We start from the raw sequence: 18731 nt of genomic DNA on the forward strand, positions 1-18731 counted from the left end.
ACCTGCGCCTTGAGGAGTCAACTCAAGCCAGCGGTGGGTGTCCTCGGGCAGAGCCTGGGCCTGGCAGCACGAACTTAAGACCACCTTCGCCCCGCCACCTGGCCTGGTCAATGCGAGACCTAGTCAGGGGGATGGCCTGCAGCCCAGCGCAGCGTCTCGCCTAGGCCGTGTCCTGGGTCCCGCTGATGGGGAGGGGTCCAAGTTCTGTGTGGGCTCATGAAGCCTGGGGAGGTCAGGCCCTACGGCCCCCAGGGGGGGCACTCCGCCCCACTACCCAGGCACACTGAGTACGCAGACACATGGGGAGTGCCCCACTTCTGTGCCCCTTTCGGAGCTTTCCCCTCCTTTTCCTCCCCCTCCTCCTCCTCCTTCTCCCTCCTCCTCCCGGAGAGGAGGGGCCGGGAGGCGGGGCCTGGGAGGCAGACACCCCAGCGGGTGCTCAGATACCACTGGCTTGCGCGCCCGTCCCCTCCCACGCAGACAGCGGCCTGGCAGTGGCGAGCTCGGATCAGGCTGGGCAGTCGGCGCCATCCTCGGTCCCTCTTCGCGTCCCCTGGTGGCGCCCCCCATCGCCCCAATCCCCGAGTTCTGTTTGTCCCCCGACCCCATGGAGCAGCTGCTGCGCGCCGAGCTGCGCACCGCTACCCTGCGCGCCTTCGCAAGCCCGGGTGGGGGCTACATCAGCGAGGGGCGCGCCTATGACACTGACGCGGGGCCCGTGTTTGTCAAGGTCAACCACAGGGCGCAGGTGCGGGTATTGGAGAGGGGGAAGAGGTTGGGGTGCAAAGAAGGTGGAAAGAGGGGGGAAGGGTAGGAAGCGAGGGGAGCGGGTGGGCAAAGTGGGCCGGGCACGGGGAGGGGGGTGGGGCGGAGCACGCGGGGCACAGGCCAAGGGTGGCCCCTTCCTGGGTCAGGCCTAGCGCCACTGCCCCTGGGTCAGCCTGTGGCCTTGGAGCGGAGCTCTGCGGGCGAGCAGGGCGCCAGCATTTCCTGCAGGGTCCTGGGGTTTCATACGCTGCAGGATTAGTGGTTCTCGACCTTTCACCTGCATACGCGAGTTTTCGGTCGTTTGATTTAATTTCTACAGGAGGTGAGGCTCGGAGTCCTGGACTGCTTCTGCCACTCTCTGGCCCCAGCTCCGGGCTCTGGTTTCTGCAGCTCCCGCCCCCCTCCCCCACCCCCGCATCAGCTGGTGTGAAAAAAGCTGGAAGGCTGCCAGGACCCCCAGGGACCCCAAGGGCCAGGCTCCCGATTCCCTCTACTCACAGGCCCTGCGGGTGTTTGCACCTGTTCCATCTCCTGCTTACACTGTTTTTGTTAAATACTTGCATGTATGAGAATACAGCTCTTTACAAGTGGAGAGAGTTGGCCACAGTAGGTGCACCCAGGCCCTGAGAGCAGGCCTGGCCCCTTTGGGGTCTGGCAGTCGGGGGGTGCTGGCTGTGGGCTGGAGGGGATCCAGACAGACCACCCCAGTGCCCCACAGCACTGTCCAGATCTGGGAGGGACTGGGGTGGGGACTGGCCCAGCATCCCTGCTCTGTAGGCCCCGGGAACTGTTGAGGAGTCTGATTTCAGCAGGAACCCCTCTGGAAGGAGAAGCCCCGCTCATGGGAAAGTGGTTTGGGGTTCAGCGTTCAGGCTCTGCAATCTTCCCACCTGGACCCTGGGAGCTCTGCCAGGCTGGGGCCTCACCATTTATGCTTGGACCCCTGGATGCCAGCACATAGTAGGGGCTCCGTGAATACAGGAGAGCAGGTGACAAATGCAGCACTTGGGGCACTGGCCACTGCTCTGCAGGACTCCAGGTGTGGGGGCACTGCTAAGAGGACACCTCGCCTGGTTTTCCATGATGGCATATTGAATCAAAGGATGGATTCTTTTGCTGGGTGGACGTAGCTGCTCTGGTCTCACCCATGAGGTTTGATTCTACAGCCAGAGTTGCTCACACACCACAATAATAAACACATTTAAATTTTTTTAAAATTTATTTTAAGAGAGGGGAAGGGAAGGAGAAAGAGAGGGAGAGAAACATCCAGGTGTGGTTGCCTCTCACATGCCCCCTACTAGGGACCTGGCCTGCAACTCAGGAAGGTGCCCTGACTAGGAATTGAACCAGTGACCCTTTGAAGGTTTGGAGGCTGGCACCCAGTCCACTGGGCTGCACCAGCCAGAGCAATAAGCACATTTTTAACTGAGTCAGAGTGTTCCTACGGTGAGAGTCCCTCAACTTCCTGGGGTGGCCTCTCTTTTTCCAGAGTGGGGTGCATGGCTCCTTCCCAGCCCCTGGCCCTGCTGGGCGTTGGTCTCTGTGGAGCACTGGACCCAAGGCCAGGCCCAGCTGACCTCCCAGCCCTGACCTCCCCTGCCCTGGTCACTGCTGCATGCCACCCAAAGCCACCCCAGGCCCTCTTCCCTTTCCTGGGATTGCTCCAGGCAGTGAGGGGGTGGGCGACCTGGAGGGGAGCCAAGGGTCAGCACCACATCCTCCACCTAACCCACACTCGGAGGCGTTGCCCCGACACCCCCGGCACCCCCGACAGCCCATGGCATCCTGCAGCCCCCCGTGGCCCTCCATCCCCGCTGGAACCTGCCCTGTGGCCGGTGCTCCCTCCCGTCTCTCTCAGAGCCCGCGCTCCCTGTGGGGCTGTCTTCATCCTGCCCGTCCCGCGCTGCAGCTCAGCCTCGCCCTGGTAGCCCCTCCCACCCTAAGGGGGCCACATTGCACCCACTTCTGAGGGGCTGATGCCTTGCTCCCCGGCCCGTTTTCAGTAACTGACAGTTCTGGGTGCTTGTGACCCCTTGCGGTGGCTTCCGTCCAGGGCTTTGAGCCACCCCTGGGCTGCAGAGGCCTCTTGGAGTGGGAGCTCATGGCCGTGTTCTGGATGCAGGCCCGGCAGATGTTTGAGGGGGAGATGGCAAGCCTGGAGGCCCTCCGGAGCACTGGCCTGGTGCGGGCACCGCGGCCCATTAAGGTCATCGACCTGCCTGGGGGTGGAGCTGCCTTTGTGATGGAGTACCTGAAGATGAGGGGCTTGAACAGGTGAGAGAGAGTGGGAGTGATGAGCTGCCCGTCGAACTCAGTCCGGCTGCCAGAGGCAGTGGTCCCACCTACGCTCCTAATGCTACTCTCGCTCTGTGGAGGAGGATGGGTGGGGTTGGCATGGTGCCAGTGAGGCTGCTGCTGAGACCTGCGTGGGAGCCGTCCCCTGCCCCTGCTGTACAGCGAGGCCTGGTCTAGTAATATCTGAGGCCTTCACATTTAAAAAAATTATTAAAATTATATATACTCACCGTAAAAAAAGAAAGGTAGAAAATACAAACTCACGTAAAGAATCCACAGAGCCGCCCATAAGTCCACCAGCAGGCAGCAGCCCCCACTCGTGTTGTGGGGCACTACCGTCCACTGCATGGTGTGTGTGCTCACTGCCGAAAGTCTGGCCAGTCCCCTCTTGTCCCCGAGTGGCTGACCCCCTTGTACCCTCTCTGTCTGCCCCCCTCCGCAGTCTGGTCTTTTTCTTATATGTGACTTATGTTTGTTTTACAAAAATTGGGATATGTTTTTTAAAAATATATTTTATTGATTATGCCATTACAGTTGTCCCATTTCCCCCCTTCATTCCCCTGCACACCCCCCTCCACACACATTCCCCCCTTTAGTTCATGTCCATGTGTCACAAGTTCTTTAGATTCTATATTTCCCATACTATTCTTGCCCTCCCCCTGTTTATTTTCTCCCCAATGTCTATGCTACTTATTTTCTGTACCTTCTCCCCCCTTCTCCTCCTCCCACTCCCCTGTTGCTAACCCTCCATGTGATCTCCATTTCTATGGTTCTGCTCCTGATCTAGCTGTCTGCTTAGTTTGCTTTTGTTTTAGGTGTGGTCGTTAATAACTGTGAGTTTGCTGTCCTTTCACTGTTCATCTTTTTTATCTTCTTTTTCTTAGATAAGTCCCTTTAACTTTTCATATAATAAGGGCTTGGTGATGATGAACTCCTTCAACTTGACCTTATCTGAGAAGCACTTTATCTGTCCTTCCATTCTAAATGAAAGCTTTGCTGGATAGAGCAATCTTGGATGTAGGTCTTTGGATTTCATGACTTGGAATACCTCTTTCCAGCCCCTTCTTGCCTGTAAGGTCTCTTTTGAGAAATCAGCTGACAGTCTGATGGGAACTGCTTTGTAGGTAACTGTCCCCTTATCTCTCGCTGCTTCTAGAATTCTCTCCTTCATTTGAATCTTGGGTAATGTAATTATGAGGTGCCTTGGTGTGTTCCTCCTTGGGTCCACCTTCTTTGGGACTCTCTGAGCTTCCTGGATTTCCTGGAAGTCTATTGCCTTTGCCAGGTTGGGGAAGTTCTCCTTTATTGTTTGTTCAAATAAGTGTTCCACTTGTTGCTCTCTTTCTCTTCCCCTTCTGGTACCCCTATAATTCAGATGTTGGAACATTTAAAGATGTCCTGGAGGTTCCTAAGCCTCTCCTCATTTTTTGAATTCTTGTTTCTTTATTCTTTTCTGTTTGGTTGTTTCTTTCTTCCTTCTGGTCCACTCCATTGATTGATTTGAGTCCCAGCTTCCTCTTCATCACTATTGGTTTCCTGTGCATTTCCCTTCATTTCACTTAGTTTAGCCTTCATTTGTTCATCTAATTTGTGACTAAAATCAACCAGTTCTGTGAGCATCCTGATCACCAGTGTTTTGAACTGTGCATCTGGTAGGTGGGCTATCTCTTGGTTGCTTAAAAGTATTGGCTCTGGGGCTTTGATCTGTTTTTCTGATTGAGCCATTTTTGGTCAAGTCGAGGTTGTTACGTATGGGGGGTGGAGCCTTAGGTGTTCACCAGGGTAGGTCAACCTAGTCACTGGGTTGTGATGCTGTGTTGGCGGGGCGGGGTCAGAGAGGGGCAATGGCCCTTGCTGCACTCTCTCTTGGATTTCAGTCCCCTCTGCTGCTTCCCACAAGCAAATTGGGCCCTTCTGGTGCTGGTTCCCAGGTGGGTGGGCTTGTGTATGTTCTCGGACCCTGTGGGTCTGTCCCACGAACTCTTTGTGAGCCTGGGAGTCTCTCCCGGCACCTCGACCCCTGAAAGTTTTTTCAATTGGTGCTTTTAGGTTTTATTTCCCGTTGCTGGATTGCGTGGTCTGTCTCACTGCCCGTTTTTTGCCTGGCTTACCGGTGCGAACTGTGTGTCCGCGGTCAGCCAGACGCCTTGCCTGTCTCACTGGGTTTGCTGGTTTCCTCCCGGCGCCTGGTTGCCAACCTCTGCCTTTTCCTGCCGGGACCCCTCTCCGCTGGCCGCTGACTCCGCCCCTCTTGTCGGTTTGGATGAATGGTTCGTAGTTGTGGGACTTCGGTACAGTTCAATTTTATGTCTGTTCTGGTTGTGTTTTTGTTTCTAAATCTTTGTTGTCCTTAAATTTGGTTGTATGAGGAGGTAGTGTTTCCGCCTCCACCTCCATCTCGGCTGGAAGTCGGGATATGGTTTTTACCTTACCTTACTTTTTGAGCATTTGTCCCATAATCCTCAGTGCTTCCTATGGTTTTTGTTGATACCCACCCGCTTCCCACCTCGTGGGGATTGGACACTATTTTCTGGAAAGGGTCACCACCTGCCATTTGTTTTTTACTTTATATGGCATGGAGAGTAGTTTTTGAGGTATTTAAAATATTTCTAAGTGTGGAACATACTAGCTGGTTGTTGACATTTCTTATTTTAATAGGCTGCTTTTCTTCTTTCTTCAGCCAGGCATCGAAACTTGGAGACCAGGTGGCGGATTTGCACCTGCACAACCAGAAGCTCAGGGCCAAGTTGAGGGAGGGGGAGAACACAGTGGGTGAGTCCAGATCACCTCCGTGCGTCCTCGGCCCAGGTGCACCCACCCTGGACTGGCGCTCAGGGTGACATTTCCGTAACAGGTTGGGTCGCACGTCATCTCCCTCTATGCTCAGTGTGAAAATGAGGTTTGAGTAGAAGTTTTGATGGAGCTGATGAGCAAGTAGAGTGGGCTCCTGACCCCTTTTATACCCAGCCCTGCTGTCTAGGGTGCTGAGGACAAGTGTCCTGGCCGACTCATGTGCTGCTTAATTGCCAGTCTGGGTGGCGGGCCCTCAGACCACCCGCACTCCAGCAGGGCGGCCAGGCCTGTCCTGACTCGGGGCGGGGCCTGGCATTTGAGAGAAAGGCAATGTCTTTTCCTGTTGGTAGGCCGGAAGGCGGAGGGCACTGAGCCCCAGCATGTGAGCAGGTTCGGCTTCCACACCGTGACGTGCTGCGGCTTCATCCCACAGGTGAGTGGCGGGGTTCGCATGGGCCTGCTGAGCCGATGGCCATTTCCAGCACCCTCATGCTGGGCACCCCACCCCTTGTGTGTGGCAGTAATGCCAGTCCCTGGCCACCAGGAAGACTGACCACCTGATTTCTGAAAGCAGAGGGTGAGCTGTGATACCTGGGATGGGGGTTGAGCTTGGGGGTGGGAAGCCGTGGGGCAGGTGGAGGAACCTTCCAAGCAAAGGGAAGGGCAGGCCCAAGGGCCACATTCCAGGGAGGCACCTGATGAATGGGGGGCCGCGTGGGGGACAGGAGCAGCACGTGAGGTCAGGGAATAAGTCCGGGTCACTCAGTCCCTCTCCTGAGGCCTTTAAAAAAATCAGTCATGCTGTTAAAATGTCACCCACATGGCGCCGACACTGTTTTAAAAGGTACAGTCTAGTGGTTTCTAGTGAATTCATGACGCAGTGGGACCAGCACCATCCACTTCCAGGAGACGTGCCTCCCATTCCCCCCGCCCCAAACCCCGGCAACCCCGAATCTCTCTCTCTTTCTGGATTTCTCGTTCTGGACATTTCATGGAAGTGCCATGAGCCCTTTGTGTCTCTCCGCAGTGTGGGCGGTGGCCAGTGCTCCAGGCTGAGGTCACTTTGGCAAGTCTGAGGCAGACTTAGGGATCCCAGCCCAGGAGCAGGCCTCACACGTGGGGCTTGCTAGGACCCCCGAAATCTCTGCAGAAGCCAGCTTCCTGGGAGGGCGCACCTGCCTGGAGCTGGTGACCAGCACAGTCGTACAGTCCCCAGCAAGTGTGGCTGAACAGGGCTCATTGTCCTGCTTCAGATGACCTCATACAGTGGCTTTTCAAGAACCAAGGAATGAAGTCACACACAGGTGTGAAGCAGGTGAGCAGGGCTGGTCCATCGGGCGGCTCCTGAGTGGCCCTTCAGACTCCAGATCAACAAGCCAACTCGGGCAGCTGCAGTGCCTCCAGGAAGGGGCGAGGGATGGGAGGACACCCTGGGCTGCCTCCCTGTGCTATGACAAGATGGCCCAAGGACCGGCCCCAAGTTCCAGGAGGCTTCCTGCTCCTTGGGGCACTGTGGTGATTGGTGGGGTGACCCTGAGCAGTGGCAGGCGGCTTGTCAGCGGCCTGATGTGCTAAGTCCCAGTGGGACCGGTGGCTCAGTTGTGTGACGGACATGCCGTGCCCTAAGCACCCTTCTCGGTGCTGTATCCTGCTCCACTTGCCCAATGGCTGCAGCAACCTGATGAGGTGGGTCCTACTGACCAAGTGGGTGGATGGGGAAGCTGATGTGCAGAGAAACTGAGCAACGATCCTGCGGTCGTGTGGCTAGTCAGCGGAGGCTCCAGGATTTGACCCACAGCCTGGCTGCTAACTGCCCACACTACCCTGTGCCTCTGTCGAGGTGAGGGGAGGTCCCTCCACCAACTACCCTCCCAGGTGGCCCTGCCTCTGATAGCTCAGGGGAAGGTCATGGCTTCCCGTGGGTGACAGGATCATGGCCCCTCTGTCCAGGTGAAGGGACTGGGCTAGCCAATGCTGGCCTCCAGCTCCCAACACCCAGCTTGTACCTGTATGACCTGGTCATCCCAGAGGAAGACAGAGCTTCAGACACTGGGCAGGCCTGCCAGGAGCCAGGGAAGGCCACCCCGTGGCCCTCGGGCTGTTTGGAGCAGGGCCTCCCCACCTGCCCTTGAGGTGCACCCAGCACCAAGGGGGTGAACCCAGGGGCTAAGTGACCACGGCACCCAGCACAGGGAGTGTCTCCAACCTTGGGAAGCTCCGCCTCTGCGGGGTTTCACAAAGGAGCCCTTCGTGTAAAGTCAGCTCCGCATCTCAAAAACGAACAAACAAACAATTAAGGTGTAGTTGACGCAAAGGGAACTGCATCGATTTAAAGTATACAATGTGGTGAGCTTCCACCTCGTGAACCTCTCACCACAGTTGGGACGATGAGTCCCTCTATCACCCCCAAAAGTGTCCTTTTGTTCTCACTCCCTCCCGACCTTCCCTGCTGCTGGCCACCACTCAGCTGCTTTCTGTCACCACAGACAAGTTTGCACTGCGTGGAGTTCTGTGTGAATGGAATCGTACAGCGAGTTACCCTTTGTCCAGCCTCTTTCACTCAGCAGAATCACTTTGGTGTTCATTCACGTTCCTGCAAGTGTCTGAGTCTATGTGCAGACACCTCAGTCTGCTTTATCTGTTCACCTGTTGATGCGCAGCTGGGCTGTTTCCAGGTTTTGCTTTCACAAAGAAAGCTGCTACGAACCTTTGCAAATGAGAGTTTGTGTGGACAAACGCTTCCATCTATTTTGGGTAAATAAATACCTGAGAGGGAAATCCCTGGATCATGTGGCAGGTTCACATTTAACTTTTTAAGAAACTGCCGTTTTCAAAGCGTTGTACCATCTACGCATGTCCACCAGCCGAGTATGAGAGTTCCAGTTCCTCCACCTCCTCACCGCACTTGGTCCTGTCTGTTTTTAAAGCTGTCGCGGTTGCAGTGAGTGGGAAGTGCTGTCTCACTGAAGCTGTTCTCCCCGAGAAGCAGGGATCTGGAGCATCTCTTCATGGGCTCCTTTGCCACATAAGAGGAGTTTAAACATTTGGGGTTACTTTGTCCTCTTCATCGATTGTCTCCTTCGCTGTGAATGACTTTCCTTCCTGTATTTGATGATGTTCTTTGCAGAAATCTACTTTGTCTGATGGCGACAGACCCACTGCAGCTTCCTTCTGTCTAGGGTCAGCATGGCACACCTTGTCTGTCCTTTTAACTTGCCGTTTGTGCACGTGAAGTGCGCGTCTCCTCCACAGCTTACTTGGGTCTGGCTTCCTTCGTCCACCTGCCCGTGCCTGTCATTGAAGTAGGGTGTCTAGATAGTTCACATTTAATGTGCTCATTCACATGCTTAGGTTGGATCTGTTATCTTGCTATTTGCTTTTTTTTATTTGTCCTGTCTGTTCTTTGTTCCCCTTTTCCTCTTTATCTTCTCTCTTTTGTTTTTTATTTATTTACTTTTAGAGAGAGGAAGGGAGGGAGATAAATATCAGTGTGTGGTTGCCTCTCATGTACCCCCTGCAGACTTAGGGATCCCAGCCCAGAGAGGGTCCCCACTGGGGACCTGGCCTGCAACCTAGGCGTGTGCCCTGACTGGGAATTGAACCAGCAACCCTTAGGTTTGCAGGCTGGTGCTCAATCCACCGAGCCACACCATCCAGGACTTTTCTCTCTTTTGGATTACCTGTGTATATTTAATGGTTCCACCTTATCTCTGCTGTAGGCTAGCTGTAATATTTGCTGTGTTCTTTCAGCAGTTGATCCTGGATTTAGGCACATTCTGTGTGTAGCGGTCCTGGGACCGCCAGCCACAGCATCAGCCACTTTTCCCTTGCTGCCTAGGTGAATGAGTGGCAGGACGACTGGGTGACCTTCTTCTCCCGGCACCGGCTCCAGGCACAGCTGGACCTCATCGAGAAGGACTATGCTGACCGGGAGGCACGAGAACTCTGGTCCCAGCTGCAGGTGGGTGTGGCAGTCAGCCTCTTGAGAGACGGGCTGTCCTTCTGGGAGCCCGCCACACTGACGTGGGGCCCTCTGGAGTTGGGCCACTGAGCCCTGGAGCGGAGCTAGTCAAGCCGAGGGCTCATGGTGCCTGACTACTGACCTGATGGGGAAACTCGGAGAGGTGGGACTTCAGGACGCACTTGTCCCCTGAGTGTCACCAGGTTCTTAAACCTCAGACCTTGCTCATGTGAAACACAGGTACTTGGGTCATAAACGCTGGCATTTACTATTACTTTCCTGTCCACTTTTACTCTGTTCTTCCGTTTCTGCAAAAGCATGGACGTTTCACTTCCGAGCAGAGGGGAGCAGCAGATGCCTGAGGGCCTGGTTTCAAAACAACACCCAAAATGTTAAAAATGCAGTTTGCATACCTATCTAGGGTGAGCAGGCATTGAAGAAGTGTTCAACTCTTCAGTGAATTAACTGATAGGACACAAAAGAGGTGCAGATAAAGGTGCTGTGAAATAAAAGACAAGTGGAGAAAGTTTGCTAAGGTAGGCACAAAACAACTTCAGTGACATTATATGGCCCTTATTCTATAGGACATTAAAACAGTGACCTCTGAGGCCCAGCACGGTATGGAAATCATTAGTGTTGTAGAGCTTCTGGGCCCGAGTCTGTGGTCAATGTTAAGACAGAGTTATGCTCCCTGGGATTGGAGGGTCCTTATCTCTGGGTTCGCTTGGACCTGGAATAAACATGAGGTCGTTTTTGCCTCGGTCCGGCCGCAGCTGGGTCCAGGGGCTCCTGAAAGGTGGGTAAGGCGTCGGCGATGGGAGACGGATGGCAACAGGACTCAGAGGACGGTGAAGCTCTGTTCTGTTTATTCAAGTACAAGCAGGTTTTTATATTTTCATTTTTGACAGTGATTAACATTTGCGGTTAGGCAAAGCAGGAAATTTTCTACCCGGATATTTTAAATCAGACAGTTAGAAATAGCTGTATGTACAGAGTTTGAATGTCTTATTGTTTATTAAAGTTCTCAGAATTTGTCATGGGGCAAAAGGATATGCTAGATTGAGTAGGGGTTATAGGAAATTTATTATAAGGCCTTTGTGATGTCTAACTTAGCTATCTATCTTTTCTAAAATGTTTCCATATGTACTATGGACTCTGACTCCCTGGTAATGGTTTCTACATGCTTAATTTGTAATAGCTAACCAGCTTCTCTTATTTCTTTGCCTGTATAATTCTAATGGATATATATTCCTATTCAAGGTAAAGGAGGGGCTGTTACTCCAACAACTTTTAGACATTCAGGGGCTATTTCATTAGAGGGGATTTTGTTCTCTGGTCAAGAAATTATTTTGTACAACTTCATTGGAATTATGCGAATCAATGAACCTGAAATGCAGGTGTCTAACAATCCCACCACCTTTTGGTCACCAAAACAAACATGTAAGGAGAGATAGACAGGAAATCCAGCCGCAGTTGCCTCTGCATTGCAGATGCATTTCAACCGTCCTGACCGTGTCAAGGGACGGTTGCTGGCCGGCTCCTGGCACGTCTTTGCCTTAGTTCCCTGTATGGGATGAGGAGACTGGCTGATAGTCCCATGATAACTAGTGTCCAATAATTATTTCCTTAGGTGAAGATCCCGGAACTGTTTTGTGGCGTGGAGATTGTCCCCGCCCTTCTTCACGGGGACCTCTGGGCAGGAAATGTGGCTGAGGATGACTCTGGGCCCATTATTTATGACCCAGCTTCCTTCTATGGCCATTCTGAGTTTGAACTGGCAATCGCCTTGATGTTCGGTGGCTTTCCCAGGTCCTTCTTCACTGCCTACCACCGGAAGGTCCCCAAGGCTCCGGGGTTCGACCGGCGGCTGCTGCTCTACCAGCTCTTTAACTACCTGAACCACTGGAACCACTTTGGGCGGGAATACAGGAGTCCGTCTCTGAGCACCATGAGGAAGCTTCTCAAGTAGCAACCTGTGTGTGTCCCTGCCCACCTGTCCACCTCCTCAGCAAACATCTGGGGGGAGCATCGGCAGGGCCAGCTGCAGGGGCTAACTAATAAAGCCAGCGGGGGCTTCAGGGATGGAACCGCTATGCCTGACATTCACCCGCGTCTCCATCCTCCATGCACGTGGGTGTTTACAGGGTGCCCAGACCACCTGAAAGGTCTCCAATGGACCCATTACATAGTCTGGGGGATATTTGAAGTTTGGATATTTTCACGATACTTGTATAGAAATTCACACAGATTTGGGGTTTGCCTGTGTGAAGATGTTGTCCCAGCTCCTGACATGGGGCTCCTGTTTAGCTCAGGTAGAGTGAGGGAACCATGAATTGTGGCCCACTTCCTAAGCACCTCTGGGCATGGGTGGGTCTCCAAGTCCACCCTTGAGGTGGAACAAATGCAAGGAAGGGCCCGGATGTTGAGGCCCTTGGTGTTTGGGGTGCAGCCACTGCCCAGCCCCTCTCCTCTCCATTTTTAAGCTGGTGTGTTTTCTGCTGGCTAAAGAGGAGGGAGACAGCAGGGAGAGAGGAGCACTGGGCACTGGGGTGTGCCCCACAGCCAGGACATCTGTGGTGTACAGGGTGGCTGGGATGTCAGGCTGTCTGAAGACAGGCAGTACCTGGCAGTGTTTCTGGGACATTGTGGCTGGGGCATCCGGGTCCCACTTGTTTGGCTCCAAGGTCAGGAGGCCACGTGATTACCATTCCTTGAAAAATTACCCATTAACTCACAGCAGTAGGAGCTTCCAAATTTCTCTTTTCTGTGAAGTGTGGTTGTCTGGTGGGATTCATCCCCAGTGGAGACAGAGGAGCCTATTGAAGGCTTTATAGAAAGAGTTCCACCCCAAACGCCTCCTTTTAGACATCTGACCATCTCAAATACAAATGGCCACTGTGGGCAGAAGCCACGTCCGCAGGACGCCATAGCTGGAGCTCGGGTGCGAAGAGGTGGCCAAGGCAGCTGCAGGACCTGGGGTGAACGATGGATGGGTGCTGAGAGCCGCACAGGAGAGGGCGTAAGGGAGCCGATGGGCCCAGGCCCGGAAAGTCTCCTCCAAACCCCAGCGTGGGCTGCCTCCTAGCCACGCCCCCAGGACCAACGTCCCTACGAGCTCAAACCCCACCGCCCCGACCCACGAGCCCAGACTTCCCTGACTCCATCCCCACCACTGGCCCATCACCTTCCTGACCCCACCCCCACCCCGGAAAACGGGACCTGGACTGCTCTGACTCTGCACTCACCCCCTAGCCTAGGACTCCACGGAGACTCCTCCCGCGCCCCAGCTTCACGCCCTCTGGTCACTGCACTCCCAGGCCCCGCCCCGCCCCGCCCCTCCCGGCCGGGCCAGGCCCGAGCTGGGCTCCGCCTCCGCGCGCTCTATTTTGACGGCCGGCGCGCGCCGTAGCGGGCCTGGCGCGTGAGGTCAGAGGTCGCTGGGCGAGGTCTGCGTCGGCTGCTCCCTCAGGCGCCTCAGCGGTCGCTAGCGTCCAGCATCTCCGGTCCCGGGGCCAAGGATGGGTCTGAGCGAGGAACCGCCCGCGGGCGCAGCGGAGGATGGGCTGGAGGACGAGCCGGAAGACGGGGTCCGGGCCCACGGCGGCGCCCTCGAGGCTTTCGGCGACAGCGCCGAGGCACGCGCGCTGCTGGGCGGCTTGCAGGCGGTGCTCGGGGACCGCGCGGCCCGGGAGGGCGTCCTGCAGCGGTTCCGAGGTGCGTGCGGTCCCGGGGGCGGGCAGGGGCCCTGGCGCTGCCCGGAGTGCTCCCTGGGCTGGATCCTCTTTCTTTCCGGTGTGACCGCCTGGGAGCCGCTGTGGTGCCGGGGCGACCGCGCCCAGGGCGGAGGGTGGCCGCGTGGGCCCGGGACCTGCCTCGTCGCTGCGCTGCTACCTCGAGCTCGGGTCTTCGGGCCGCGCGGGGCCCCGGGACAGGGAGCAGGGAGGACGAGCGGTGGCGAAAGCCGGTGCCTGACAGCCTCCCGAGCAGGATTACGGAGTCGCGTGCCAGCCGGGGAAGGGCCGGGCCCTGGGCGTGCAGCCCCACTCCTTGGCCTGAGGTCGGGGAAGCCAGCAAGCAGGGAAGAAGGATTCCCGCGCTGCCGGTGGAGCGAGGAGGGACACCCGCGGAATTGTCCGCGCCTTCGGGGGCCGCGGCCGCGCCCGGGAGCGCACGTGGGGTCGAGGAGCGGTGGCGCCGGGAGGGCGGTGCTGGCCTGGGGCTGTGTCGGGGTCAGTGCTGGAGCAGGGACGGTGTCGCCGGTCCGTGGGCTCCTGTCCGGTGTCTCTCGCTCCGCCTGCTGGGGTTTCACGCCGGATCCGCGGACCAGCTCCTGGTCCAGGAGAAGCTGCGGGCGGGGGGTGTGTCCTCGCGGTGTCAGGGACGCGGTTGTCCCTGGACTGTCACCGGGAGTGTCGAGTGGCGCTCGTGTTAGTATAGTGTAGTCATTCAGCTGAAACCGTGTCTGCGGACCTTTTTAGCTAGAACTTGTCTTCTGTGGGCTGGCGTACGTGACAGCCTTCGTAGCTCCCCAGGGGCGCCATGGAGGGCGGGGTGGATAAGTTTTGGACCCGAGTGGCGGGTCCCTTGGATGAGCTCTGGGCTCTGCCCCTCGGACTGGCTGCTCCACCGCCCTGACTCCGTTTCTGTGCCTGTCCGCGGGGTCAGGCTGTCCACTGGCTAGTGCGCAGAACTGCCTGGAGAGTGGGTGAGTGAGTATCCAAGGGCCTGGGGAGCCCGTGTTCCCGCTCCTGGGAGGTGGCCACGTGTGAAGGGGTGGTGGCTGCAGCTGCTGGGTTCAGGAGGTGTGGCCCGGAGGGCGTGTTGCTGGGCTGTGGTGGTCAGGAGGTAAAGTGGGGAGGGGCCTGCGTTTAAGGAAGGGGAGACCTGAGGTGGGCAGTGAACAGGAAAGGGAAGGAGGGAGGAGGAAGGGCTCTGAGGGGGCACAAGAGGACCTGAGAGGAAGGAGCGCCGGCAAGCTCGCAGCACTAGGCTGGGCCCAGGGCTGTAGGGGGCTGCCCTGGAAGTCAGGGAGGGATACTCGAGTGTTTCTGGGCTCCTGTGCACGTTGGCCTCAGTCATGTTAATTTTCACGTTTTTCTTTTCAGCAATAATGGACAAGTACCAGGAGCAGCCTCACCTGTTGGACCCACACCTTGGTAAGAAAAGGGGCTGATGACTGATTCTGGTCACTCAGTTGCAGATGGTCCCAAGTGGCTTGGTGTCGGCACAAAGTGCCTGGGTCTGGTCAGCAGGGCCGTGAGCCCTATGTGTCCCTTGAGGATGTGGGCAGCGCCTCGGAGCTGCTTTCTTCTGCTGCTGTGAAAGAACATACCTTTCCTCTCCATGTCCGCTTTACTCTGTCCGCCTTCAGTGTGTTTTTTTTGCACAGGAGCAGGTGCTTTAGGTGGGTCACCACTTAGTTCTCACAGCATCTGAGGCAGGTGTTCCCGGGAGTGCAGCTTGGGTTTCTGTAACTATGGGGTCTTGTTTACTTGTTTTTAGGAAGGGGAAGGGAGCGAGAGAAACTTTAGTTGCCTCTTGCATGTGCCCCGACTGGGACTGAACCTGCAAGCCAGGCATGTTCCAGACCCGGAATTGAACTGGTGACCTTTTGGTTTTCACGATGCCCAGCAAATGGAGCCACACTGGTCAGGGTCTGTTTCCTTAACTTTAATGTGGGAGAGTGATCTTTTGGTATCTTCCCTCTTTTTATTTATTTTTTAACCTATTTCATACTGATAGCAGTTTTTTCCCCTATAAAAAGTAATATATGCTTCTGGTGGTGAACTTGGGAAGGAGAAAGGAAGCAGCAGTAATTTGAATTGAAAGGCAGGGTGGGGCAGAGTATGGGCACGTGAGCCAAGAACCGGGGTTGTTGGCACTGCCCGCCCCCCACTGCTGTTGAGAAATGGTGTGAATGTGTAGGTACCAAGGGTTAGCCTTGTTGTGCACACGTGTACTTTGTGAAAGTGGGCGGGTGCTGGGCATGGTGTTCAGGTAACCAACAGGTTTAGTAGAAGGTGTACTTGCTGAGCTCTCTCTGTCTCAGGCACGGTAGTCCTCGGTCGGTAGCCTGGCTGGTGAGATGGGACCTACACCCAGTGATGCCCCTGGCCCCAGGTCTGAGTTTCTGTTTCAGGAGTCTTTTTTCCCCTAAAAGTTTCCAGAACCTGATGTTTCACGAGGGTGTGCCCTGTTCCAGGCCATCTTTCCTTGCACCAGGCAGTTTTAGGCTGAAGACTTGTATCTGTCAGTACGAGGAACTTTGCTTCTGGAGTGTGTTTGGTCATTTCTCTGTGTCTGCTCTTTCTGGTACGCCTGGGAACTGGATGCTGAATTTTGTAGGAGTGACCCTCTGGGTCCCTGACAGTTCTTTCCCTCACAGTTCTGCTGTTTGATCTGTGTTTTGCATGTGGAAGCCGTTTCTGAATTTGTGTTGCCAGTTTTCATTTTCTGAGAGCTCTCTTGATTCTGCATCCTGCATCTTTACCAAGGTCACTTGCTCTGATGCTTTTTGCGGAGTCTTTAGGCTTCTATGCAGTATGTCATCTGCAGACAATGAGAGTTTTGCTGCTTCCTTTTCAATATGGATGCCGTTTCCCTCTTGCTGTTGGACGTGGCTGGGGCTTCAGCACCATGCTGTCGACTCGACATGGAGACAGTTGGCTGCCACCTCTCGTGCCTGATCATGGAGGAAAGGCTTCCAGCTTCTTGGCATTGAGGGTGGTGATGGGTGTGGGCTTGTGATGTGTGGCCTTGCTGTGCTGAGATGTGTTCCCACTTAGTTGATGGTTTTGACCACAAAATGATACTGAATTTTGTCAAATGTGTTTTCTGCACCTCTTGATGATTATGTGGTTTTGTATGCTTTGATTTTCTTTTCACTCGTTCTGTCGGATCCTGAGAGGAGCATAGAAATTTTGAGCTGTAGTTACACATTTGCGTATTTCTTCTTTTAGTTTTCAGTTTTTGCTTGATTTTGAAGCTCTGTAACTTGTCTAAATTAACCTTTTTTTTTTTGGCATTTTGTTGTAATGTCATAGAGATGTTTAATTTTATAGCAGATGTTTTATATATCTTTTTCTAGAGTGGATGATGAATATGTTGATGGACATAGTGCAAGATAAGACATCTCCAGCTGACCTCGTACACCTGGCTTTTAAATTTCTTTACATCATCACCAAGGTAACACCTACCTAGTGTTTCATGGTTGACAGAACACTTTCTTAAGACACTTGTTCCAGAAGTTACCTTTCAAAATGTTATTTCTTGGGAAAGGTGGTTTGGACCCATAAGTTGTGAGTTGTAGTCTTTTTTTTTACCATATTTTTGGGATTCGATATTAGTGACCCAGGGTTTCCTTCAGCTGCAACAGTGTCCAAGGTATTGAGGATTTTGCATCTTCATAGAGCAAGTACCACCTAACTAAAAAGGAAGAGAGACAGAGCTAGATGACTAAGTCAGCAAAGTTCTTTACCAGGGAAAAGCAGACAAACTAGGTGGCAATGCAAGTGCTCCTCAGACTTGAATGTTGAGATGAATGTCGTGGGGACCTTGTGGTCTGGGGTGGGGCCTGATGGTCTCCATTTTCACAAGCTCTCTAGAGAGGCCCCTGTGCTGGCCCGCACTTACTGATGGTGGTTTTGAATGAGGGGGCGACTCAGCCATCTCGGGGTGGGTTTGTCGTTCTGGGGGGGTCACACCTGGCAGTAGGGTCCCTCCTGAAGGTGTGGTGCCGCTGCATTTTACGGGAGTCTTCGTGAACCTGCAACCTTTGAGGTCCTCTGGGACTTAGTCTTCATACTGATCAGAGCCCAGTCATACAAATAAGGTCGAAGCAAAACTTCTTTGTAGCATGTTTCTGGTGAGCCATGGAGGAGATGTGTCAGATTGGGACCGATCGTGGGTGTGGGAAGTGACTGAAGAAAAAAGACAGTTTTCTTACTGTTGACTCTTCTGGGTTGTGTTACTGGATGCAGTGTAATTGTCTTTGGTCATCGGGTGCCACAGGTGGTGACTTTTGATGAGGAAAAGTAATTTTGCTCCTTTCTGTATTTTCTAATTACGTGACAATTCAATGCTTTTTTTATTTGGCAGGTTCGAGGATATAAAACATTTCTTCGCTTATTTCCTCATGAGGTAGCTGATGTGTGTCCGGTTCTAGATATGCTTACAAACCAGAACCCTAAAGACCATGAGGTGAGTGTCCCTCGTGCCTGCCATTCCCAGCCCCCCCCTCCCCCCCCTTCTCCCCGTCCGCTCCGCTCCTGCTCTGGCTCTGCCGTCTGCCCGTCTCTTTTGGTTTCATCTTATTAGGCTATTTTGTGTCACTCTCATTTCTTTTATTCTTTGGCTTTCTTACTTTTACGTATTTAAACTTTCTTTTAAAACATTGCCTTAATAGAAAAGTATGGCCCTGGTTGGTGTGACTCAGTGGGTTGAACATTGGCCTGTGAACCAAAGGGCTGCCTCTTTGATTCCCAGTCAGGGCACAGGCCTGGGTTGTGGGCCAGCTTCTGGGCTTGGGGCGTGTGAGACGCAACTGATCGATGTTTCTCTCCCTTGCCCTCTTTTTAAAAAATAAAATGATTTTAAAAAGGCTTATACAGCATGGTGATAACTATATCACCGTCCAATTTTCTTTAACTTGAAATACAACTGTTGAAGGATATTTTGCTTAGTGAGATAAGTCAGGGCAAGACAAATACCGTATAACTTTGCTTATATGTGGAGTCTCCAGAACAAGGTAAATGGGCAAACAAAATTCAAACTCACTCATAGACACAGAGGGAACTGGTGGTTGCCTGAGGCTACGGGGCTTGAGGGACTGGGACAGGAGCATCAGACTCGTTTTCACCGGGGGCCACGTCAGCCTCACAGTTGCCTTTAAGTGGCCAAATGTAATTTTAGGACT

The 18731-nt window shown here is 54.1% G+C and overlaps 2 protein-coding genes across 5 annotated transcripts in view; both read left to right on the plus strand.

Moving 5' to 3' along the window:
- Positions 1 to 462: 462 nt before the first annotated feature.
- On the plus strand, positions 463 to 11923 carry FN3K (fructosamine 3 kinase). The gene is made up of 6 exons (XM_037157766.2): positions 463 to 748; positions 2891 to 3042; positions 5744 to 5835; positions 6207 to 6289; positions 9695 to 9817; positions 11448 to 11923. The coding sequence occupies exons 1-6, from the start codon at positions 608 to 610 to the stop codon at positions 11784 to 11786; spliced, it is 930 nt and encodes a 309-aa protein (XP_037013661.2). The 5' UTR covers positions 463 to 607; the 3' UTR covers positions 11787 to 11923.
- Positions 11924 to 13234: 1311 nt separating this feature from the next.
- TBCD (tubulin folding cofactor D) overlaps positions 13235 to 18731 on the plus strand; it is a 117593-nt gene continuing 112096 nt past the window's right edge. For 3 of the 4 annotated variants that reach the window (XM_037157768.2, XM_053661318.1, XM_053661316.1), the window contains exons 1-4: positions 13235 to 13531; positions 14923 to 14973; positions 16905 to 17002; positions 17915 to 18016. In XM_037157768.2, coding sequence (XP_037013663.2) covers positions 13336 to 13531; positions 14923 to 14973; positions 16905 to 17002; positions 17915 to 18016 — 447 coding nt within the window. In that variant the 5' untranslated portion in view covers positions 13235 to 13335. The remainder of the gene's footprint in view (positions 13532 to 14922; positions 14974 to 16904; positions 17003 to 17914; positions 18017 to 18731) is intronic. The other variant, XM_053661317.1, reaches the window with a different exon arrangement.

The sequence above is a fragment of the Artibeus jamaicensis genome, unplaced genomic scaffold, assembly GCF_021234435.1.
Source record: "Artibeus jamaicensis isolate MK-2021 breed Jamaican fruit bat unplaced genomic scaffold, CSHL_Jam_final contig_2259, whole genome shotgun sequence".
Lineage (NCBI taxonomy): Eukaryota > Metazoa > Chordata > Mammalia > Chiroptera > Phyllostomidae > Artibeus > Artibeus jamaicensis.

Bases quoted from the DNA above. Each gene is read 5' to 3' on its own strand.
- FN3K (XM_037157766.2), top strand. From the start codon at position 608: ATGGAGCAGCTGCTGCGCGCCGAGCTGCGCACCGCTACCCTGCGCGCC. The intron at 749-2,890 runs GTGCGGGTATTG...TTCTGGATGCAG, and splicing joins AGGTCAACCACAGGGCGCAG to GCCCGGCAGATGTTTGAGGG. The intron at 9,818-11,447 runs GTGGGTGTGGCA...TTATTTCCTTAG, and splicing joins AACTCTGGTCCCAGCTGCAG to GTGAAGATCCCGGAACTGTT.